General features: G+C 38.7%; 1 protein-coding gene across 1 annotated transcript in view; it reads left to right on the top strand.

The window, feature by feature from the left end:
- The window catches only part of ZEB1 (zinc finger E-box binding homeobox 1), a 198,039-nt gene that overhangs the window by 121,777 nt on the left and 50,767 nt on the right, over positions 1-25,495 (top strand). Inside the window, 1 exon segment of the mRNA XM_010860011.1 lies at positions 22,316-22,516. Within this exon segment, the coding sequence (XP_010858313.1) occupies positions 22,316-22,516 (201 nt within the window).

Raw genomic sequence — 25,495 nt, 5'->3', positions numbered from 1 at the left:
CTCCCACAGAGTCCAAAAGACTGTTCTATACATCTGTGTCTCTTTTGCTGTCTCGTACACAGGGTTATCATTACCATCTTTCTAAATTCCATATATATGTGTTTGTATACTATATTGGTGTTTTTCTTTCTGGCTTACTTCACTCTGTATAATAGGCTCGAGTTTCATCCACCTCATTAGAACTGATTCAAATGTATTCTTTTTAATGGCTGAGTAATAGTCCATTGTGTATATGTACCACAGCTTTCTTATCCATTCATCTGATGGACATCTAGGTTGCTTCCGTGTCCTGGCTATTATAAACAGTGCTGCGATGAACATTGGGGTACATGTGTCTCTTTCAATTCTGGTTTCCTCAGTGTGTATGCCCAGCAGTGGGATTGCTGGGTCGTATTCCTATTTAAACTTCTAAGTGATATTTGACGTAGTAAAATTTTTTAAATAAAATATATCAGGTGTGGATTACTAAAGTGAATCAGTGTAAAATGCTTGCAAGTATATCTGTGTCCTGGGGAAACTGTGTGTGATGTGTAGGATCATTCATTAATTATTTACTGTGCATCCTTTACTGTATGAAGCAGTTTATAGAAATTGACTAATTCAGTCCTGAAAACAGCCTTGAAGTAGTTATTATTGTGTCATATGTATGGAAACCAAGACTTAAGAAGAAAACTTACTCAAGAACCACCACCCATTGAGTGTTTGACCCATGATTTATACTCAAATCAGTTGGACCCCAAAGTCTCTGTTACATTGTTAGATTAACCTTTATGGCTTCTTTTAATGAATTGCCTCCTTATTTTATTTTGTATTTCATTTATTTTTAATTTATTTGGCTCCACCAGGTCTTAGTTAAGCCTGAGGGCTCTTAGTTGCGGCATATGGGATCTAGTTCCCTGACCAGGGGTCGAGCCTGGGCCTCCTGCGTTGGGAGTGTGGAGTCTTAAGCACTGGACCACTAGGGAAGCCCCTAAATACTACCTTTTTAACATAGTATTTTAGATTGCTACTGTATAGAGGCATGATTTGAATTTCGTAAACATTATTTCTTTTTTCAGTTTAATAAGTAGTCATATAACTTTTATCTGTTTCCTAATTTTTCCATACTAAAATTTAACAAGCCAATTTGAATCATAAAATCTGATTTTACTTTAAAAAAATTCTACCTCTGCCAATATAGTGTCAAACTTTTACTCTTAACCATAGATTAATGTTTCTTGGAAAATAATTTGCTGCATAAGGATACAAACAGTTTATATGGAAAATAAAGCAGTTTATGAAAATACGTTAGCTCTTATTTAGATCATAAGCCTTTCTGGTTACAGAAACACTGTTTAGAATGAACTTATATAGCAAGACAAAATTGAAAACAGGCTTAAGGAGCTAGCATATTATAAAGTTTATAGTTTACAAAAATTACTTAATTTAAATAGTAATTATTTTTATTTATTTTTATTGAAGAAATAAATTCCTACAATTCAATTTATGGTACACATTCTTCTGCATGGAGGAGGGGTGATTTTGTAAGCCCCAAATTAGTACCTACTCTATACTGTACAAAGAGTATGTTTGTTTTATGGATCATGTTTTTGCTTCTTTCACCCAAAAAGAAGATTTAAGAAAAACTATTGTCTTCTTTCTCCAAAAAGAATCTTTCACGGGGTGTATGAAGGGGGTGATACATAGTCCTAAAATGGAAGAGGGCTTTTGTATAGATGCAAACAGCTAATCTCTCACCTAGTTCCAGGTACAGGTCTCAGTCATTGACCAGAGAAGTACCTACCTGGCCAGAAGCCCGCATATCTCTCCTGTTCTTCTCCTCCCTGTAAATGTCTTGCCTGCCAGGGAGCACTGCCTTAAACTAAACAGGAAATAAGAGGCAATGTCCACTACACTGTAAATTTCTTATCTACTGAGTGAGGAGGAACAGAGGACAAATACAGGCCCGCCCAAGCTTCTTGGTATTCCAAAGTACTTTGCAGCTTTCTTAATATGTAAAAACTTAAAGTGTATTTAAACAAAATGTATTTAAAATTTTAACTTTAATAAGCTTCCCCAAATTTCATTCCCTGCTTTTAGTAGGATATAAGGATTGTCAAATCAAAATAATTAGCTGCTAAAATTTTTTAAAGTTAGAAATCCTACAACACTATATAGGAGATAAAAGCCTTCTATAAACTCTAGGTGATAGGAATTCATTCAAAACAAATTTAATAATTTCATTGTTTACTATAACTTAATATAACTTTAAAAACTGCTTTCTTCAGCCACATGTACAGAAGTCTTTGGAAAACATGAAAGTCATAATTAGTGGTTTATGATTATGAACTATAACACCTATTTTGTATGATCAATAGATAATAAGAGGGAAGGACTGGGTTTAAGTCCTTAGTTATGAAAATAAAGTGAAGCAGCATAACTTGACCCTTGACAAAATAGTTTATTATAAACACACAAAAACAAAAAATACTGAGACCCAGTGCTTATAAATTTGGACAGGAATATATTGAAATATGAAAGATAATAAATAATCACATAGGCTTGTCTTATGTAAAACCCACAATAAATATTTATTGAGTTAATAACTATTCAGTTGAACAGATATCTTTCTTGTTCAGCATAATTTCTAGTAATGTATATTTAAGGCATTATGGGCTACAATATAGTATCATGTGTATAACATTACCATGTCATCTATATGTAGAAGAGATATTAATGTTTTAGTGTTTAGATATATATTCTTTTTAGAGTTAAAATGGGTATGAAAATATTGAAAGAATTGTACCAGAGATATTTAGTAAGATGCTGATTAACTGACCCCAAATACAGTTATAGATAAGCACTGTCCAATAGAACTTTCTGTGATGATAGAAATGTTCTATATTCTAATAGCCACTAGCCACATGTAGTTATTGAGCACTTGAGCTGAGTCTGGTATGAATTAATATTTTATTTATAAGTTTAATTGATTTTAATATGAAAAATAATATGTGACTAGTGGGTACCTTATTAAACAGCACATTTCTCAAAATTTTTTGATCTCAGGGTCCCTTTACACTCTTCAGAATGCTTGAATACCTCAAAGTTCTTTTATTTATGTGGGTTATGTTTATTAATATTTACTATTTTCAGAATTAAAACTGAAAACACTTAAAATATTTATTATTCTTAATAAAACACTTAAAATTTATATTTAGTAACAGTAAAGGTAGCTGGGTTCACATTTCTGCTCGGCCTTCAATCTGTTGTAAATTGTTTTGGTTAAAGTATGTTAAAATATAGCCTCACACAGTTATGTAGTTGGAATTAGCTCTATCAGATAATTGTGGATATTCTTTGATTATTGCACCAAAATTCATCAAGTAGCAACTCTTTAGTTGCAATGTGGGTGAAATATGAAACCATATAATGAATTTCATAGTCTGTTACATTAAAATCCATTGGTCTATCTTGAACTTTAAATAATAATTAGCTGTTCTTTCAAGTAAAATTGCTATACCATGAACAAAGCAGATAGTTTAGCTGGCAACTCAAAACAATTGCATGCTTTGGTATCCAGCAGAAATGTTTTATGTGTACATCCTATTTTGTGATACAGAATATTTAAAAGACCTGTACTAAAGGATACAGATTTAATAAAATGATGTTTACTACTTCATGAAGGCCTTCTTAAGTGAAATGGCAATTATTTTTAAACTGGAAATGAGTGGCAGTGAAAGACACAAAGATACACGGTTTGTTGCTACTGCTTTGAATTGTGCTATAGAACCAACAGTTTTACCCACCACTGCCTTCTTATCAGTGCAGATGTCAAAGAGTAAATAAGGTAAATGACATAGCACCTTAGCAGTGTTATATAAATGCTTGTACCCTTGCCGAAACAGATGATAAGGGAGGAGGGCAAGTGGCATTAGTAAGGACAGGTTGGAGAGGCATCATGACACAGGTCAGTGTGATACTGATATGCCTTTGCTGCTTTGCTTTTTCTCGTTTACCTGTCCTTTCCTTTGAAAGAAGCAAAGCATTAGCTTGTTAAAAATTGTGTAACCTTGTTTATTTGTATTTTATATTTTAATCATTCATTAACTCAAGTATTCATTGACAGTCTACTTTGCATAAATTATTTCTGTTATTGAGAGATTGGAAATATATAATGTTTATGATAATAATCATGCCAATAAAAGCATCTACTGACCCCATTATTTATCGAGCACTTGCTCTGTGCTAGGTCCTGCATTTATGTCCTTTTAAATGCATTCATTTCATCTTCATGGCAGCCTCAGGAAGTGGATTCTTATAGAAACTTCACTGGATCTTTTGCCAGATTCATGATTTTTGTGCATAACTAGACAAATTACTTAGCTTCTTTGGGTTTCAAATATAAAATATTGGATTGAGACTTATACTCCAAATCCTTTTCAAGTTTAAAATTTATTAACATACATTTCATAGCAAGGTGATCCTTTATTGACACATTGTTAGAATATACCACACTATTAGGGAATCATTAAAACAATTACGAAATCATTAACAAATTTTTGAAAACTTTTAAAGTCTCTTTCACTTTAAAAATCATGGACTGAATACCTCTTTCACAGCACTTAACCATTTATGTTATCAGGACACTTCACATGTAACCAAAGACCTGATGTAAGCATGTGAACCTAATGAAAACATAACGGAATGTATACACTATCACAGGAAGTGTAAAAATTTCTATAAGATCACAGAGGTTAAAACAAGAGTCTTGACAAGTTAAGAACATCACCAAAGCGGTAGCATTTTAAATAATTCAACAAATTTCTTGAATGCTTTCAGTAGGCCCTGTAATGCTTGGAACTAGACTCCTGGAGTGAACAAGACAATGTCTGCCCTTGTGGAGCTTACACTTTAGTGGGAAAGTACAGTAGATTGAATAATGGCCTCCCAAGATGCCTGTGTCCTAATCCCCAGAACTTGTAAATATGTCACATTACTTGACAAAAAAATTAAAGTAGCAGAAAAAATTCAGCTTGCTAATCAGCTGATATTAAAATGAGACTATTTTGAATTATCCAGTTGGTCCTGATGGTATGTTAGTCACTCAGTCATGTCTGACTCCTTGCGACCCCATTGACTGTAGCCCACTAGGCTCCTCTGTCTATGGGATTCTCCAGGTAAGAGTACTGGAGTGGGTTGCCATTTCCTCCTCCAGGGGATCTTCCCCACCCAGGGATTGAACCCGAGTCTCCTGCATTGCAGGCCGATTCTTTACAGTCTGAGCCACCAGGCAATGGTAAGGGCCCTTAAAAGTGGAGATAAGAGACAAAAGTAGGGTCAGTGTTGGAATGTTGTGATGTTAAAGAGTCTCTGCTGCCATTGCTTCTTTGAAGTAGGAAGGGCAGAATATGTGGCAGCCTCTAAAAGTTGGAAAAGACAAGAAAATACACTGCCCTAGAGCCTCCAGACGGAGAAGGCAATGGCAACCCACTCCAGTACTCTAGCCTGGAAAATCCCATGGATGGAGGAGCCTGGAAGTCTGCAGTCGATGGGGTCGCTGAGGGTTGGACACGACTGAACGACTTCACTTTCACTTTTCACTTTCATGCATTGGAGAAGGAAACGGCAACCCACTCCAGTGTTCTTGCCTGGAGAATCCCAGGGACAGGGGAGCCTGGTGGGCTGCCATCTATGGGGTCGCACAGAGTCAGACACAACTGAAGCAACTTAGCAGCAGCAGCAGAGCCTCCAGAAAGACTCTTGCTTTGCCAACACCGTGATTTTAACCCGCGAGACCCATCCTGGGCTTCTGACTTCAGAATTATAAAATAACAAATGTGTAATTTGAACCTCTTAAGTTTCTGGTAATCTATTAACAGCAGCAATAGGAAACTAATATAAAGGAAAGAAAATAAATAATTAAACAGTTCAGAGATTTACAGATTGGTTGCTCTGAAAGAAATAGGATGATGAGAGAGAACACAGGTGGAGCAGGTTAGGTTGGGTGGTCATGGGAGGGTTTGAGGCTGTGACATTGGGATGGAGACATGGAGAAGAGAGTCACTGTGGAAGGAGCTGGGGGCAGAGCATCACTCCATGCAGAGGGCAAAGCAAGGACAAGGGCTTGGAGAGCACAAGGCTGGCTAGACACATGCCAGGAACAAGATGATAGTCTAGTGAGGATGTGTAAGAATCATGCAGAAGAAGGTGTGGGCCTAAACACACAGAACCTGCAGGCCGTGACAGATCATGGAAGAGCCACTGAAAGTTTCCAAGAAGGAGAGTGGCGTGTTCTGCTTTGTGTTTTGAAAATACCGCTGTGGCTGCTATGGGGTAGATGGAGGCAAGGGTTCCAGTGAGGCAGGTCCTGTAGGATCCAGTGAAGGGCATGGAGAGGTATGACTAGCAGGATTTGTTGATGGCTTGGATGTAAGTTCTGAAAAATGAGTAGAAATTTGGCAGTAGAGGATAAGGGGCAGAGGGGAGCATGAATAATCAGAGATGTCTAGGGAATAGAATATATTGGGCAGATTGGTAGGAGGTAAAGATAAGAGATATTGGAGGCCATAACATTCAGTCTGGAGGCCCTTGTTTGCTGTGCATAGGATTTTAGAATTCAGGTATGTGCAATGGAAATTTAAATCAAGAAAATAAAACAATCTCTGAACTGCCATTTTGTAATTATTTGTGTCTTCAAATGTCATTCTTGATGTAAAGATGAATAATGATATTTTTAAGTTTTATTTTCTGAGATTCTGAGGTCAGAAAGATTTGATTAAATGCTTGTCAGTGAAGTATTTAATAATTCATTATGACCCTGTCTTTGCTCCTGGTTCGTGAGGATTTGTTGGTGCTATCATTCTGCTTGCTTGGGGAAGCAGTATATATAGGTTCAGAGCAGGATCTCCAGAACCACACAGCTTGTATTGGAAATCCTGGTTCCAGAACAACTGGTATACCTTTGGCAATTCCATAACCTCTTCAAGTCTCAGTTTTCTTATCTATTCACTAAGAATATTAATAACTCTTCATATGGTTCTTATACAGATTAACTGAATTTACATTTATAAAATAACTGAATATGTAGTATTCTTGAGGCAGATTGTAAAACTATTTACATTTATTGGCTTACCTTTTCACTGGCAGTAGAAATTCAATAGGTCATAATGTCTTTTAAATACTTTAAAAATACCCCTTTTTCTGTTTCTGTATATGATCTTAAAGTTTCCATTTATTATGTTTTTCCTAGAATCTCTATTTCTTTGACCACTAAGCTCATTTCTTCGCTAAGGTAAAGTTTATATGAAAATTTAAGTGTAGTGAATTCACATGATCTTCCTGTTTACTAGATATTATTTATTTTCTGAAAAGGTTCTTTCCAAAGATAGTTACCATTCTACTGCTTCTCAAAACGGGTACAACCAAATACTAGAAATTCTTTGGTACAAAATCCAAATCCATTTAACTTTTCAACATATTTCAAATTAAAAACCAGAAGTATTAACAATTTTATTTTAGTAGCTTATTATCAAGGCATAAAGATTTAAGACTCAATGATATAGGGAATCCTGTAGTATTTATTTATTCCATCACTCTTAACTTCTGGGCTTCCTAGGTGGTCAGTAGTAAAGTGCCCACCTGCCATGTAGGAGACATCAAAGATTGGATTTGATCCCTGGGTTGGGACGATCCCCTAGAGGAGGACCTGGCAACCCACTCCAGTATTCTTGCCTGGAGAATCCCATCAACAGAGGAGACTGGAGGGGCTGCAGTCCATAGGGCTGCAAAGAATTGGACACGACTGAAGTGACTTAGTACGCATACACTCTTGGCACTTATTTGCCATCACATTTCTCATCATAATATTCAATATATATCACTCATGTTTTGTAAATATTGCACATATCTCAAAAAGCAGAGACTGTAGACAACATATGTCTTCATTCTTCCACCTTCTGGAGCACTTAGGTCAGAAGAACTAGTCTGCTTCCTAATTTGGTAAGTCACAAGCTTATATCATGTAATGTTTAAAAGATCTCAGTAAAACTAAAATGTAGTTATCTATAGATTGTTTTTAATTCTTCATTAAGAAATCAATTCCAGTTCAACTCTTGTTAGTATGATCTTTGTTATTCCATGTCTAGTCCATAGAGGGGTGAAGAGAGTTCCTTTATGAGGCTAAACTTGAGGATTTAGTAACTGAAATGCCCTCAGGAAAGTTTGGGTACCTTGAGCCCTGGTTGGATTACTGTGTTCCACCTCCCCTGGAAGCCAATGAGGACCCAGCCTCAGACTCTGTCCTGGGGGCTACAGCCTGTTTCTTGCACTTCTGTGATTTCTTTTCCCATTGTGAGCAGTGGTGTCCAGCATATGGCCAAAAGTTTTCAGTTAAACACACTATATTACTAGTTAAAAGGTTTCTGAAAAACCTTAATGAAGGATTTAGAATAAAATTCCTGTCCTATGTGTTCATCTTATTTTTCATAACCAGTTCAGCCTCAAATGGATGAGTCTCAAAACCAGTCAAGGAAAAAGTGCCTTCTGGGATTGGTAGAGGACAATATATGTCTTAAAACTTTTTTTGTAAATTGAGAAAAACTTAGAATCATGTAGCAAAAGCTGTTAAACAAACGATTGTGTGTATGGATGTGTGTGTTCCTCTGACCAGAGCTTTGGGAGCATTAGCTGCCTTTGATGATGGGAGGCACGCGTTCTCTCAGGGCCTCCTGGGCGCCTGAACAGCATGAGCATGGTGGCCTTTGGGCACCAGGGAAGGGCAGGGAGTGCTGGGCTGAGTGTTCACTTATCTCCCTCTGCAAGTGTTACCTTCCTTTTCATTTTACATGATTTCATACTTTTATGTAACTATAGATTTAAAAAGGTGAATGCTACTCACACTGTGAAACAGAAGCCGTCTTTTATATTTTATATGTAAGAAAAGTAGGGCTATTATTTTCTAATAAGAAGTTGTTTTATTTCAAAATCTACAAGATGTATATTTACAACTTGTTTATTTTCTTCCTAAACATTATTTTTAACCTGTTTTTAAAATTTCATGCTGTTTCTAATCATACTTATCTACTATTATTAAAATTTAAATAACAAAAATATCAAGAAAATGTTTCCCTGATCCCAGTTCAGTTTTCTGATGTTCACCACTAGCAGTCATATGCTGCTCTTATTTCAGACTTTTCCCCTGCAAGTTTAAAATTTATCTTTTAAAAAATTTAAGTAATACAAAGATTTAAACAGTCTCATAGAATGAGTGAAGTAGAAAAAAACAGATCACTCTTTCATTACCCCCTTTCTTCATTTGTATGTCCTTCGAGACATTATCATGAATTATATTTAGATACATGTGTATATGCTCTGTGTCTATTTTCTACAAGAATGGGATCAGACTATTTTGAAGGACTCTTCTGTATTAGTACAAATGGATATACTTTATGTGGCTGCTCAGGTGTTTTACAATTAAAAACAAGTTTGGAGAGAAACACGTATGCATATTTGCACACCTGTGTAAGCTAATTTATAGGGTAAATTCCAAGAAATTACTGGATCAACAGGTAAACATTTAAAATTTTGGTAAACACTGCCAAATTCACACAACATGTAAGCATGTACTTGTTTCCTTAGCCTCTGCATACACCATGAGTTAATGAACAGTTTGTTGTTACAGGGAAGCACAGCAGTGAACAAAACAGAAAAAAATCTTGCCCCTATGGATTTTACATTCCCATCACTCCAATTGAGAAGAGACAATTTTAGTAAAATATTATGGCAGTTGGCAATAAGTATTTTAAACAGAAAGAAATCACAGGAAGAGGGGTGTGTGTAAACAGCACAGCCAGGGAAGGCCTCTCTGAGGAGGTGAAGCTGAACCGTGCAGGAAGAGCATCCCAGGTGGAGCGGCAAGACTGCAGACACCTTGGCCAGTGCCTCTGGAGTGCAAGGAGCAGGCGTGAAGGCAAAGGTGACGTCTGGGAGGTGGCAGGTGGGGCACAGCTCCGGAAGGGCCTCTGAATTACAGAGGATATGGTGGGAAATCATTACATGGTTTGAGAGAAGGGTGACAGGGTTCCTCTGATGCTGTAGAGGGTTGTTTGGATGCTCTACTGAGAACTGACTGCCAGAAGGCAGAGGAGGAAGGAAGAAGGCCTGATGGGGGCCTGTTAGAATGTTCTGGAGAGAGTGGTGGGGATAGGGGAGTGAGTGGTCAGATGTTGAAGGTATTTTAAGATACATTCCTTCTGGGTTAAATGTGGAATATAAGAGAAAATTAGGAGTCAAAGCTGACATGAAGGATTTTGGCCCAAGCACCTGGAAGAAGAGAGTTGCCATTGACTGAAATGGAGAGGACCAGGGGAGGCCCGAGAGTTGGACCTGGGGTATGGCATGTCTGCCCTTGGACATCCAAGTGGAGACATCAAGTAGGCAGTGGTTGTGCAAGTCTGGAGTTCAGAAGAGAAACTGGAACTCGGGTATTAAAGCGGGTTTAGAGCCCTAAGAGAGACTGAGGTTGGGAGATGAAGGGAAGCAACTGAAAAGCAGCAGTGCATTAGGAAAACCAAGAGGGTAGCAAAAAGACGGCTTTGAAGAGGGAGAGGGTGACAGATTATGTCAAATGCTGCTACTTGGTCGTGTAACATGAGGCTCGATTGTCATTGGATTTAACAGTGTAAGCATCTTTTACAGTCCTGACAAGATAAAAGCAAATAGAAAGAGACATCGGAGACAAGTGTAGGCAGCGTTTTCTGGAGGTTTTGCAGGAAAGCAGGACTGAGGTATAGAATCTAGAAAAGTGAGATTTAATGAAAATAGGGGCTTTGAAGTCAGAGAAAGGCAAGAGAGTTGAAGTTCTGTATAGAAGTAATGATATGTTAACAACATAGGATTAAAGTAAATACGGCTTTAATTGATGGGCGTCCCTGGTGGCTCAGACAGCAAAGCATCCTCCTGCAATGCAGGAGACCCAGGTTCAGTCCTTGGGGTCAGGAACATCCCCTGGTGAAGGGAATGTTCTCCCACTGAAGGGCTACTCACTCCAGTATTCTTGCTTGGAGAATTCTATGGACAGAGGAGCCTGGTGGGCTACAGTTCATGAGGTCATGAAGAGTCAGACACGATTGAGTACACACGTGCATCTTTAATTGGCAGAGTTGAGTGTTCTTGTTACATGTTTGTTGGCCACTCTTGCTGTCGTGTGTGAATTTCTTTGCATATTCTTATTGGTTGGTCATTTTCTCATGGGTTTTTAAGGATTGTGTAATAAATCAACCTTTGGTAGCATGTAGTGCACATTTTTCATAGTTTGTTGTCTTTTGACTTTAATTTTTATATGTATAATCATGGATTTTGTGTTATGCTTATAACAGCCTTTCTTTAAAAAAAAAAAAAAACACTTTTTATTTTGTATTGGGGTGTAGCCAGTTAACAGTGTTGTCACAGTTTCAGGTGAACAGCAAAGGGACTCAGCTGTCCACATACATATATCCGTTGTGTCCTAAACCCCCCTCCCATCTAGGCTGCCACGTGACATTGAGCAGAGTTCTATTTGCTATACAGTAGGTCCTTGTTGGTTATTAATTTTAAATACAGTAGTGTGTACCTGTCCATCCCAATCTCCCTATCTATCCCTTCCCTCCATCCTTCCCCCGGCAACCATAAGTTCATTCTCTGAGTCTGTTTCATAACAGCCTTCCTTGTACTAAGTCTGTAGAAGGATTTGCCTGTGCTTTCTTCTGTTACTTTTATGGTTTAATAGTTGTTGATTAAAATCTTTGACTCATGCAGATTTCCTTTTGGTTAAAGTTGTGAGGTGGGAATCTGATGAGCAAGACCACCATATGTTTGGGGATCTGTTTCTGGATTCTGTGAGGTCCATCGATTGCTTGCCTGCCCCTGTGCTGGTGTAAATCTTTCCATTTCTATGGCTTCGAGATTCCTTTCCTGTGTGGTACAGCTCATCCATGTTCTCCTGCCACCGATCTCCAGTGGCCTCGCCCTGCAGCAGCTTGAAGCAGGGTTTTGGTTCCCGGCTAGAGATTGAGGTTGGGCCATGGCAATGAGAGTGCTGAATCCCAGTCATTAGACTGGTGATCAGTGACAAGACCCTGGCTTTTCTGCTTTGTAGAGAATTCCCACAAGAACAGAAAGTAGTGAAACAAGTAAAGTATTTATTAGAGGAAGAAGAGTGCATGTAGATAGACACTTGGGCAGACTGAGAGTCACACCCTTGTGCTAGTTTAAATCACTTACATGAGCCCTTTCTTCCCGTTTCCTTTGGCTAGTCATTTTGACTTGCCTGGGTCTGAGTCAGTGTTTGGTTTACCTCAGGGTCCTCTCATAGGCGTGCATGCATCTCTCAGCCAAGATGGATTCCAGCGAAGAGGCTGTGGGTGGACTGACACCACTCCCCTTTTGACCTCCAAGGAGCTTTCTAGTTGGGAAGGTCTCCTTGACTTCAAGAATGAGAAATATGTGGTCTCTGTCTTGTATCTGGGCAGGACTCAGATTATCCTTCCATTTATCCTTCTGTTACGGAATTTCTGTCCATAGGAGATGCACTCCGTTTGCTCAGCCTGGGAACTCCATTTGCTCCTGCCTCACCACCACCATATGTGTGTGTGTGTGTGTGTGTGTGTGTGCATGCGCACATGCGTGCACGCTCAGTCGTGTATGACTCCTTGCAATCCCATGGACTGTACCCTGCCAGGCCAGGCTCCTCTGTCCATGGGATTTCCCAGACAAAAATACTAGAGTGGGTTGACATTTCCTGACCCAGGGACTGAACCTGTGTCTCTGGTGTCTCCTTATGTTGGCAGGCGGATTCTTTACCCCTGTGCCACCTGGGAAGCCTCTCTATCACTGAACTATTAGTTTAATGAATTTTCCTGAATATTTTTGTTTATTTCCCAGAAAATAATAATAATATCATATGTTGAGCACTTATGTGCAGTACTGTATGAAGTTTTTGCTTATATAAGTTTTTTTTTCATTATGTCAACTCTATTATGGACATGCTATCATCATTCCCATCTTAGAGATGAGGAAACTGAGGCATGAGAAGATTGAGTAATGTGCCTAAGGCAACACAACCGATAAGAGAAGAAGCTGTGATTAGGACCAAGCAGTCTGACTCCAGAGACTGTGCTCTTGTATCTCCTTGTAAGCTTTAGAATCATTTGGTCCAGATCATCTGGATTTAGAATCTAGAATAGCATGTTAGTACTTGGGCCAGAATTGCATTGAGTTTGTAGATTATTTTAGGTAGAACTGAATCTTTACCATATGAAACCGTTCTACCCCAGAGAGGGATGTCTTCATTCACCCACGTCCTTCCATGCTCGTTGAGTGTGCCAGCTCCCTGCTGCCTCTCCAGGCTTCTTTTTTTCCTATAGATGTTATCTTCTGAGTAGTTATCAATATTAGTAGAATTTTTTTTTTGCTATGTCTTTTGCAGGTTATTGTTGATTTATTGGAAAGCTATTGATTTTTTCCTATTAAATTCATAATTAGTTATTTACCAAATTTTCTCATTGCTAATGATTTCTTAATTTTTCTTGCATTCTCCATAAAGAAGCATCTTCATATCACCTGACAATAATAATTTTGCTTTTTCTTTTCTATTATTTGTGCTTTTCTTTCATACTTTTAAAACATCAGCTTGTTCTTTTAGAATACTGCTAATTTCTAATGACATTAAACATCTTTATCTTAAAAATGCCTCCCAATACATAATTGTTTATCAGGATACTAACTTCATTTTTACTTTTTATGAAAAAGCATTTATCAACAAGGAATAGGGAATATTTTCAGATGTGTTTCAGTTTCTATACAAGTCATATTGTCTCTCCTTTATTGTGTTAATGTAGTGAATTTCATATATTTCTTACTGTTGAGTAGTGCTTGCTTTATTCTTTTAATATAATCCTGGATTTAATATTTTATTTGGAATTTTTACATCAGTGATTACCATTAAGACTGATTTTATTGGGTGGAATGTGGGGAGGGGAAGAGTGTGGTCTTCCTCAGATTCTGCTGCTAAGTTGCTTCAGTGGTGTCCAACTCTGTGTGACCCCATAGACGGCAGCCCACCAGGCTCCCCCGTCCCTGGGATTCTCCAGGCAAGAACACTGGAGTGGGTTGCTATTTCCTTCTCCAATGCATGAACGTGAAAAGCGAAAGGGAAGTCGCTCAGTCATGTCTGACCCTCAGCGACCCCATGGACTGCAGCCCACCAGGTTCCTCCATCCATGGGATTTTCCAGGCAAGAGTACTGGAGTGGGGTGCTATCGCCTTCTCCATCCTCAGATTCTAGTTGACTGTTATTATGCTGGCCTCATAAAAAGAACTTGGACTCTTCATTTTCCTCTCCTTTGAAAAAGCAACAGAATTATCAGTCTTTTGAAGATCCTGAAGTTCACCTAGGAAAACATATGGCACTTTATGGTTAACTATTTGATATCTTCCCAAATGTATATTATGGTCTGTCTACCTTGGCTCTCTCTTCTATAATTTTATAAATTCTATCAAATAATAAATATAGCTATAATCATTTTCAGTTTCCAAGAAAGTTATTTCATCCATGTTTACAAATTTATTTGCTTAGATTTGTGCAAAATATTTATAAAGTTTGTCTCTTAAATTCCTCTTGTTTAGTTGGTAAGTCATGTTAGTTACTTCTCTGTTTGTATTTTAATATTGAATATTTGTGCCTCTCAATTTTTTTCTAGTGTTAAATGGGCTAGTGATTTGTCTATGTTATTAATTATTTAAAGATCTGGCTTTTGGATTGATTTATTGATTATATAGCTTTTCTACTTTTTAACTTAATAATTTCTATGTATGCATTTTAAATCCCTTCTTCACATTGACTTTTGTCATACTGCATGTATTACATAAGTAACAAGTCATATAAATTAAAAAGCATCCTTTTTATCAATGTAGAGTTTACCTGTGAAAGGAACTATTAGTAATTGATAATTTAGCATGAATTATTTTAGTCTATATACATTCCTCACCTGTTCCTGGGACTGAACTTAATCTGCTGAGAATTTTGCTGTTTAACAGTTTTGCCAACATTATAGTAAATTATACAAACATTGGCTAAACTAAGCTCCCTGAGTGAGTGGGAGTTTTGATAAAGCAGGAAAAGGGGAAGTTAACTTGGGAAGAGCTACAGACAGAGGGACCCATGGAGAATAGGAGAAAGGCCCAAATAAGAACTAGAGAGGACCAAAGACAGATCCTCTGAATATGCAGTGATTTCTATGTAATGAGAGAGGGGAAAATAAGAACGGGGGTCCTGTGCGTGGGAGCAGCCCTCCCTCCGGCTGATGTGGCTCTCAGCTGTCCGTCTATTAATAGCTAGTATCTGGAGGCCCTGTAAACCACCAGCCCTTTTGCAGGGGTAAATTTCAGAATCACTGACTTTCGTTGAAATTATGTTTATCAAATTATTTTGAAAATGTCAGAAGAGTCTGTGATTATTGTTTATTGGGTACTCTTAAGAAAGATTGTACCTAGAGAGGAATTGAAATAAGTTACCTCCAAATTTGCTAAACCATTAGTGTTTAGTAAAATCTTGCATGTTCAGTGTTTAGAGCACTCTACAATCACTATGATTTCTATTTTTAAAGGACTTAAAATTAGCTAATTACACTTTGTACATTATTTATTACATTTCTGTTAAGTCTCTCAGTCATCTCCAACTCTTTGTGACCTCCTGTACTGCAGCACACCAAGCTTCTCTGTCCGTGGGTTTCCCGGGCAAGGATACTAGAGAGGGTTGCCATTTCCTTCTCCAGTGTGTTTTCCCAACCCAAGGATTGAACCAGCATCTCCTGCTTGGCAGACAGATTGTTTGCCACTGAGCCACCTGGGAAGCCCATTTATTAGATTACTTGTATGTTATATTAAATATGCATACTCATCATAACTTTGTGCAGTAAAATACATCTAGATAGTAAGTTAACATTATCTATAAATTAGTTTAAAAGCCAGATTGACAAATATTGAATGTAGTATTTATGGACAGCACTCCTCTTTCCTGGAGTCATGCTGTTTGCACAAATTTTCTCTAACCTTACAAATTGTCAAATGACTCTCCTTTCTATGTTGTGTGTTAATTGACAAGGTTTTTTTTATCTGATTATCATTGCAGCTTTGTCTTTATCTTCCTGAATTATCGGTAGAACTTAAATATACTGACTGACTTCTTCCTTGAGAAATAAATAAGTGTGGGCTCACATTCAGTTCAGCAAATAATTCTGTACCTACTCTGTGGAAGGGGAAGGCAGTGAGTGTGTCAGGGACTATGCTCAGGTCAAGAGGAGTATGAATACACGATGTGATGGTATTTTCCTCACAGCGATGTTGGCAGTAATGGAAGTACTTGTGCAGCGTCTCCACCTTCCAGTCTGTTCCATAGCACTCCCGCCTGAATTGTGCTGCTCTCAACATAGTGCGGACACGTGTGAAATATGGCTTCATACGTGACTCAGTGTACTTGTTTTCTAGGTCTTTCTTAAATTATGACAGTAAGTTAGACTGATGTACGTAGAACAGTTTGCTAGAAGTGGTTTATTAGTTTTTAGGGACCAGTCTTGTGTCTTCTCCTAAGAGAAGTTTTCTTTTCTGCCATGCAGATGTGTGTGTTTGGGGATTGGTGAAGGAGTGGGATGTAGTTCAGCATGATGTACTTCTCCTCTGGAAGGAAAGATGCCTTTGTACATCAGAAAATATGTCAAAACGTGGCCTTTGCCTGTGGCTTTAATCAACACATGCCACTGCTGTAACCTGACAGGAACCGAAGACCTGTGAGTCAGACCTGACCCACCCCACCTCCTCTTCCCACCCCCCAGCCTCCCCTTTACATACAGGAAGGAACCTAATCTGCTATGCAGCATGATTATAAACAGTGTCTGGTGGGGCTTCTATTTATAAAGCCTTCAGATATCTTTCTCTTACCTTTGTGATGGAAGCTGGGATTGTATTGCTCAGCTCTTGAACCTCATTCATCTAATTTAGCTAATTCTTTTATTATAATTGTACGTGACTTAAGAAATAGGTACATAGAGTTTAATGAGCACCTTTGATACAATACTACATGCTATCAAGTATTGAAAATAATATGTGCAAGTCTTGTAAAGGCTTATTAATTATAATGATGATATTACTTCATGGGATACTGTTGGTTATATTGAGATTCTAATGGTTAAAGTTTTTGAGTCATTTGAAAATGTTTTTAGTGGCAAATTGTTAAGTATGGAATTACAGGGCCCCATAATAGGCTAGACACAGAAATACAAGTTTAAAAATATTTATCACTAGTGCAGAAATCTTCAGCCAGCAGGCTTTGTACTTAGTAGTAAACGTATATGGGTTGTAGAATCAGGCAGACCAGGATCGGAGTCCAGCTATTCAACTTAGTAGCTACTTAACCTCAAAACCGTTACTCAGCTACTTTTTCCTTTTCTGTCTATAAAAGGAAGACGTAGTAGTACCTACTTCTTAGGAATTGTTGTAAAGGTTCAGTGAGATGCCACTGCTGCTGAGAGTAACAGCAGATACTTCTGTAGTCTTTACTGCTGATAAAGTACTGTTCCGAGCACAATGCATTTCTCAGTCATTAGCTCCTCACAACCACATTGTGTGGGAAACACTGTTAAATCTGGCATTAATGCTAGCAAATGACACAAAAGAATCACCACCAAGAGTCAGCATATCCTTACCACATTCTGGAATGCATTGAAAATTTTACCATTTTTATTGAAATTTAACTTTCACATTGTGTATATTTATATGATACAATTATATAATTTTATATATTTAAAGATTTTAAAACCTTTATATTTTCTTTCTTAAAATTTTATTATTTTGGTTAAAACTCAAAAGCGAGAGGTAATGATCACCTGTGATTGTTAAAAATGCTTCTCTTTAGAAAAACTGTATTTCATTACTTTTTGTTCGAAGGTTGCACGCAGCATAGAGATACGGGAATAGATGGGCAGACAGTTGAGATCACTGCACTCATTGTGTTCTACAGTTCATAAAGGTCCTGCATTACTCTCTCTGCGTTTCTGATGTGGGAGCTGTGTAGTTTGAAATTAGCTCTGTGGATCCACCAAAGGATAGATCCAGACACACAGGCTTGTGTGTTATCTGAGTTATGATAATTAGTATAAGTGATTTTCACTACTTTCTCTCCACTAAGTGACTGTGAAGCAGAAGACAGTGAGAAGGCTTATTGGTCTTTTTTTCCATTTTCGTTAACAAAATATATTGCTTTTCTGGATTTTTCAAGTTTTATTCCACTTATTCAAAACACACTTGGGGGAAATTCACAAGGTAACAGTAAAATATATGCAGTCTCCGTGTTTTTGTTATGTGGCTTGTAGTCATCCAAACTACAAAGGCAGCTTCTCCTGGGGCACAGGGAGAAGTTTTGCTAGAACCCTAGAAAGTGACAGATATTCACAAAGAGGACTTCAGGCTACAGTTGATTCAGATGGAATGAAACAGCTCAGAGTAAAAAGAACTTACTGAAAACTATGAAGCATGCAAGTAAATATTTAAACCATAATGTGTGTGTGTGTGTGTGTATCTTAAAGACCAATTTTTGGAAAATTTTCAAGCCCCAAATACTCTTAACTGTACATGTAAATATACAATCTAGAGTTAACCAGACCACCTACGGCCAACAGAATTGATAATAATAAAGCTAAACTAGAGTATATTGTATTAAAAGGCAAGAATAGCATCACTGCAAACCCATGGCCACTGCAAGACACTGAAAGGGTACTAAAACCTCCTTTTAGAAATTAGTAGGAATTTCAGCTATCTATGAATGTACTCCTGGGTGTTCTTTGGAAGGACTGATGCTGAAGCTGAAACTCCAGTACTTTGGCCACCTCATGCGAAAAGTTAACTCATTGGAAAAGACTCCAATGCTGGGAAGGATTGGGGGCAGGAGGAGAAGGGGACGACAGAGGCTGGATGGCATCACCGACTTGATGGACTTGAGTTTGAGTGAACTCCGGGAGATGGTGATGGACAGGGAGGCCTGGAGTGCTGCAATTCATGGGATCACAAAGAGTCGGACATGACTGAGCAACTGAACTGAACTGAACTGATGAATGTCCAAGCACAGTGAGAGCTTTGCACTGAACCAGACCTTCCGTGGCAGCCAGGTCTAGTGGACTAAAGAATCAGTTAATCCTCAGGAGACATTAGCTGTGTTCAGATTTTAGTTTGGGGTATATCAATGCCTTTATATACCGTCTCAACTTTAAATGACTTCAGTAAGGCTTTCAGTAGGCTACTAATAAGGAGCCCTGGAAAGTAAAAACAAGACTAATAGCGTTTTGCATCATTTGTCAATAAGATCTTTCATTCAAGCGCACACACACCCACACATTTCCCTGGTGCCCATTGGTAAAGAACCTGCCTGACAATGCAGGGAACATGGGTTTGATCCCTGATCCAGGAAGATCCCACATGCTGCGGGGCAGCTGAGCCCATGAACCACAACTTCTGAAGCTCTAGCCCCCAGGATCTGCAACTACTGAGCCCATGTGCCACCACTCCTGAAGCCCACGTGCCCTAGAGACCATACTCCACAACAAGAGAAGTCCCAACAATGAGAAGCACTTGTACCACAACCAGAGCGTAGTCCCCACTCCCTGCAGCTGGAGAAAGCCCATGCACAGCAAAAAAGACCCAGCACAGCCAGAAATAAGTAAAATTAGAAACACACACATTTGTATCTTACTCTCAGTTAAATGCTTACTCTCATTGGGAAACACTTTTCCAGCTGTAGACTGTTCTTTGAGAATCACACTCTTTACCTGTCACATAGGTTCACAATTTACTTAATTCGTGATGTGACTAGAGTAGAAGGAATTCCTGTGTTTTAATAGCTACTTAAATGTAACTTTTCCTTGGATTCAGCAATTCCACCCCTACCAGTGTATCTGACAAATGTATTTAAGGAATGTCCAAACATGTACTTATAAGAAAATTTATTACTACATTGTTTACAATGCTTAAACACTAGAAAAAAGCTAAATTTTGTCTACAGATGATTGGTTAGATTATGTCTGTACAGTGAATGCTATGTAGCCATCCAGAGGAAAGTGATAAAGCTCAATAGGTCCTCACATAGAAAAGTTTCCAGGATATGTTATTATGTGGCCCAAAAACTACATGGCAAAACAGTATAATGTGACCCCATATGTGTTTAGATATCCATGCATACATTTATATATATAGGGTTTATATTAAATAAGAGAGTATAAGGTGAGGTCTGTTACTATTAAATAGTATAAAGTATATAAAATGGGTGGTACCAGGTGGTACTAGTGGTAAAGAATCCACCTGCTAATGTAGGACACAAGAGACGACGGTTCGATCCCTGGGTCAGGAAGATCCCTTGGAGGAGGACACGGCAACCCACTCCAATATTCTTACCTGGTGAATCCCGTGGACAGAATCTCTGCCAGAGGAGTCTGGCAGGCTGCAGTCTGTAGCATTGCAAGTGACTTAGAAGCAGCAGCAGCATCATATAAAATACTTAGTATCATGTCTGTGTGTGTAGTAGTCACTCAGTCGTGCCCAACTCTTTGCGACCCCATGGACTGCAGCCCACCAGGCTCCTCCGTCCACGGGATTCTCCAGGCAAGGATACTGGAGTGGGTTGCCATTTCCTTCTCCAAGTACCATGTCCACTAGTGCATAAATTGATTAATAAACCTTGCTGTATTGTTACCTTGAAAGAATGGGTTGAGGAAGGAGAAATTGGAGGAGGGGGCTTTTACTAATTTTACATGTTCTGTATTGTGCGAATTTTTTACAGTGACATTATTACTTTTATATTAAAACTAGAGAGAAAACTATTTGCTCTGGGGAACGATCTGGGAAAATGTATTTATTCCAAAATATTAAAGACACAAGACTTGATATTTTTCCTCAGATATGGAAGAGTTCCTAATGTGAGTAGAAGGGTACCTCTGGCACTGTTTTGGACAGAGGGGTCTTCCTCAGGTCTGTCAAAGCAGTTTTGTAGACTTTTGGGTATTAGTTCCTGCCTTGACATACACGTCCCTACTTTTAGATTGTGTTTCTTCTTTTGTGTTCTTGGGGGTGTGTGTGTCTGTGTGTGTTTACATGCATGTCATTTAAGCATTTAGGTGATTATCTTCTTTCAAGAATGATTGGAAATGTTAAGGGAAAAATGGAAAGAATAACTGAAAGTGATTATTGTTTGGCTACACGAACAAAGCTTATTTTGTCCCCTTAAATTTTAGCAAGTGAGAATCATCCTGCAGATCGTTGAAAAGAGCTATTCCAGTGATCATATCCAATGAAGTTCTAAATAATTAATCCAATTAGAGTGACTATTACAAAGACTCTGGAGGAAAAAATATTGACTGGACTATATTATTTGTTTTGGTTCTGTGAGCTGAATTATTCATTCAGAATAATTATATATCTTTATAACGCTGGTGTTAAACTTTACTGAAGTTCATTGAAAAGGTAGAAAGGATGCCCATTTGAAAACTGAACATTAGGTTTCTTTTTTCAGAATGACTCACATATAAACATTACTTACATATAAATGTCACTTAAATCATGTCTGAATTATGTGGAAATTTGGTAATATTGGGCGATTCTTTCTAAAGTTGGTATGGGATTAATGAAAATGCCTGGACCTAATTGACAACTTGAGAATACTGTTAAACTTGATGTTGCACTGCTGTTTTATTAGGGAAGATGAACTCTTCTCTTAAATGGTAGTACTTGAAAGATTTGAAGCTCTCATTCCGTATAAGCAGTATCATATAACATAAACTTGCTATACTGGAGAAGATGTTTGATGGAATGTTTAAGAACACAGAATATGGAGCCAGATTCCTGAGGTTCAAATCCCTGCCCTGCCACTTCCTAGATGGACAAGTGACCTTCCCTGTGTCTTGGTTCCCACTTCTGTAAAACAGGGCTATAAGCAGTAGGCAGTAGATAGGTCCTCTGTTCGTACGGTTGCTAAAATGTTGCTGTAAGAATCAGATGAGTTACTCTTTATAAAACACCTGTACATACAATTAAGTGTTCACTAAGCATGACTACTATTATTTGCCTTTTTTGTGTATCTAGTGAGTGCTGTATGTATGCATGTTATCAAATACATTAGTTGTTTACATTTTACAGTCTAAAATAAACTATTATTGAGTGACAATCTATTTTAAGCACTTCTTAAAATTTATTTTTACTAAGGTGTAAAAACTGGTTTTTATACTAGTTGGTTTTGATTGATTGTTTCTTGTTTGTATTACAGTTACAAATTATAATACTGTGGTAGAAACAAACTCAGATTCAGACGATGAAGACAAACTCCACATTGTGGAAGAAGAAAGCATCACAGATGCAGCCGACTGTGAAGGCGGCATGCCAGACGATGACCTGCCCTCAGACCAGACAGTGTTGCCCGGGAGCAGCGCGAGAGAAGGGAGCGCAAAGAGCTGCTGGGAGGACGATGGTGAGTTCAGCTTTTCTTGTAATATTCTATTCTCTGGGTTCTTTTTAAAAAGTGTATTAACGGAAATGATAAACTAGATGATAAGTTTGAAATGAATTACAGTTTATCTTGTTAATCCAGTGCTTCCCAACCTTTTTGGCACCAGGGACCAGTTTCATGGAAGACATTTTTCCATGGACCAGTGTGTGTTGGGGGGCGGGTGTTTCTGGAGGATTCTCCTAAGGAGTGCGCAACCTAGATCCTCGCATGCACAATTCGCAGTAGGGTTCACACTCCTTTGAGAATCTAATGCCTCCGCTGATCTGACAGGAGGCGGAGGTCAGGAGGTGGAACTCAGGTGGTAACACAAGTGATGAGGATGGCTGTAAATACAGATGAAGCTTCACTCTTTGCCTGCCGCTTACCTCCTCCTGTGCGGCCTGGTTCCTAAAAGGACCGGCTCCTTCTACTTACCAAAAAGTAATTTCTGAAGTAGAATAATAGTTATTTCAACCATACTTGCATTTAGTATATTGATCTATATAATATATTGAATTTTGTTAGTTTTTTATAAGCAGAATCAAGCTTTTCATACACTATCGATATAGTTAAACCTATCTAATTTCATATCATTACCTCAAATGAAGAATCTGTTTAGAAACCAACAAATTATATTTTTGTATTTTTGTTGTTGTTGTTCAGTCACTAAATCATGTCACACTTTGCGACCCCATGGACTTGCAGCTTGCCAGGCTTCCCTGTCCTTCACCGTCTCCCAGAGTTTGCCCAAACTCGTGTCCTTTGAGCTGGTGTTGCCATCTAACCATCTCGTCCTCTGTCATCCCCTTCTCCTGCCTTCAATCTTTCCCAGCATCAGAGTCTTTTCCAATGAGTTGGCTCTTTGCATCAGGTGGCGAAAATATTGGAGCATCATCATCAGTCCTTCCAGTGAATATTCAGGGTTGATTTCCTTTAGGATTAACTCGTTTGATCTCCTTGCTATTCAAGGGACTCTCAAGAGTCTTCTCCAGCACCACAGTTCAAAAGCATCAATTTTTCGGTGCTCAGCCTTCTTTATGGTCCAACTCACATCTGTGTATGACTACTGGAAAAACCATAGCTTTGACTATCTGGACGTTTGTTGGCAAAGTGATGTCTCTGCTTTTTAATACACTGTCTAGATTTTGTCACAGCTTGTCTTCCAAGAAACAAGCATTTTTTTAAACTTCATGGCTGCAGTCACCATCCACAGTGATTTTGGAGCCCAAGAAAATAGTCTGTCACCGTTTCTGTTTTTTTTCCCATCTTTTGCCATAAAGTGATGGGACTAGATGCCATGATCTTAGTTTTTTAATGTGGAGTTTTAAGCCAGCTTTTTTACTCTCCTCTTTCACCTTCATCAAGAGGCTCTTTAATTCCTCTTCATTTTCTGCCATCCATGTCTTCAAAAGTAAATATCATATGAGATCATGCCTCCTAGGAATAATATAAAAAATGGATATGAGGCCAGTTATATGACTTTTCTTTTACTGAACCCATCCTGAGTGCTAGAGATCAGTGTTCTTTATTTTTACTTTTATTCTTTAGTGCAGATACACACAGTACCTTTATATAATCTAGTCTAGAACACATTCTCCAGAAGGAAGTTAAACATCTCTGACCTGTAGTTTCAAAAGGAACAATATGCAAACAGAATGACTTTGTCCACCTCTCCTAATCTCCACTGTCCCTCAAAGATCATGAGTAGTGATCAGGTCAGTGATTTATTTTCAAAGATTTTTTGTATTTTCTGAAAATAATTTTGTATGAGCCAGGAAACCCAAGTGTTTTTGTACTGTGATCTCTCTATCCTGAGTTTTGAATTTCTTTTGCTTCTTGAACTTCATACTTTCTGGAAGAGAAGATCACAACTAATTCTCGTGTTCCTAGTTGCCTGTGGGATTTGAATCCAGACTCTGCCACGTAGCAGACCAGAGCCCATGCAGCCCAACTTGACTGCACCCTCCTAGACTTGATTTGAGAGCTTCAGTTCTTCTTCAGTTTTTATCTTCCTGACATTTGGACCTTACATTGTCTAAACTCCTGTATTCAGTCTGGGTTAGGTGATATTTCTCCTGCTTTTTGTAAATATACTTTTGAAATCAGAGCAACCTGGAAGCTCCTTCTGAGTGACACTTTTCTTTTTTTTTATTTTCTTAAACTTTTCTTATGTAAAATATGAGTAGAGATTAAGGAGTTTTCTGGGCTGGCCCATGTATAAGGCATCTGGGAAGCAGTAAAATAAGATAGTAACTTAATCCTTTATCAACTCTTTTTTAAAAAACTGTGAAGACCTCTGCTTCTAGGGAGATGAAATACATATTTTTCCATGTTTCTCGTGCTAAGTACAGCCAGACCCTCTGGATATTACATGTAGACAAACCCAAGAAGACTCTGGAAGGGGGAGAGAAGACAGGCAGATTTCCTAGGACCCAAGGAACAACACAGTCAGTAGTGAGTCCCTTGGGGATCAGAACCTCAACACTTGGTAAGAAGAAGGCTGTGCACACCAACTGCTCTAGTCCAGCCACAGGAAGAGTGCAGCCCTGCAACCCATGCCCACCAGTGGGGATCCCAGCCTTTGGCATCCACTGAGCAGAGCACACACACACCCTGCCGTGGTGATGTCAGAGACCAAGTAGGGAGGTGGGGCTTTGCTCCCCCCTCAGCAGCAGTGACAACGGACACGCCCTGGAAACCATGCGGAAACCTGGCCTTCCATTCCCCCTTCCCACAGTGGTGGTAGGCGTCCTGCCCTCTGCTGCTGGGAAGCCTGGTGAGGACTCAAGGCTCCCACCCTGCACCACCCGTGATGTCAGTGGAAGCCACACGGGGCAGTGATAAGGCACCCTCACCCCTCAGCCAGAGTGGAATCGGAAGAGCCTGGTGGGGGCCTAGATCCCACCCATTCAGCCATAAAGAGCAGGCCCTCTCCCCAGGCTGGAATAGAGGCTGAAGGAG

The sequence above is a fragment of the Bison bison genome, unplaced genomic scaffold, assembly GCF_000754665.1.
Source record: "Bison bison bison isolate TAMUID 2011002044 unplaced genomic scaffold, Bison_UMD1.0 scf7180017864461, whole genome shotgun sequence".
In the NCBI taxonomy this organism is placed as follows: Eukaryota; Metazoa; Chordata; class Mammalia; order Artiodactyla; family Bovidae; genus Bison; species Bison bison.
The sequence above is the reverse complement of the archived record's forward strand: the minus strand, read 5'-3'. Positions and strand labels throughout refer to the sequence as shown.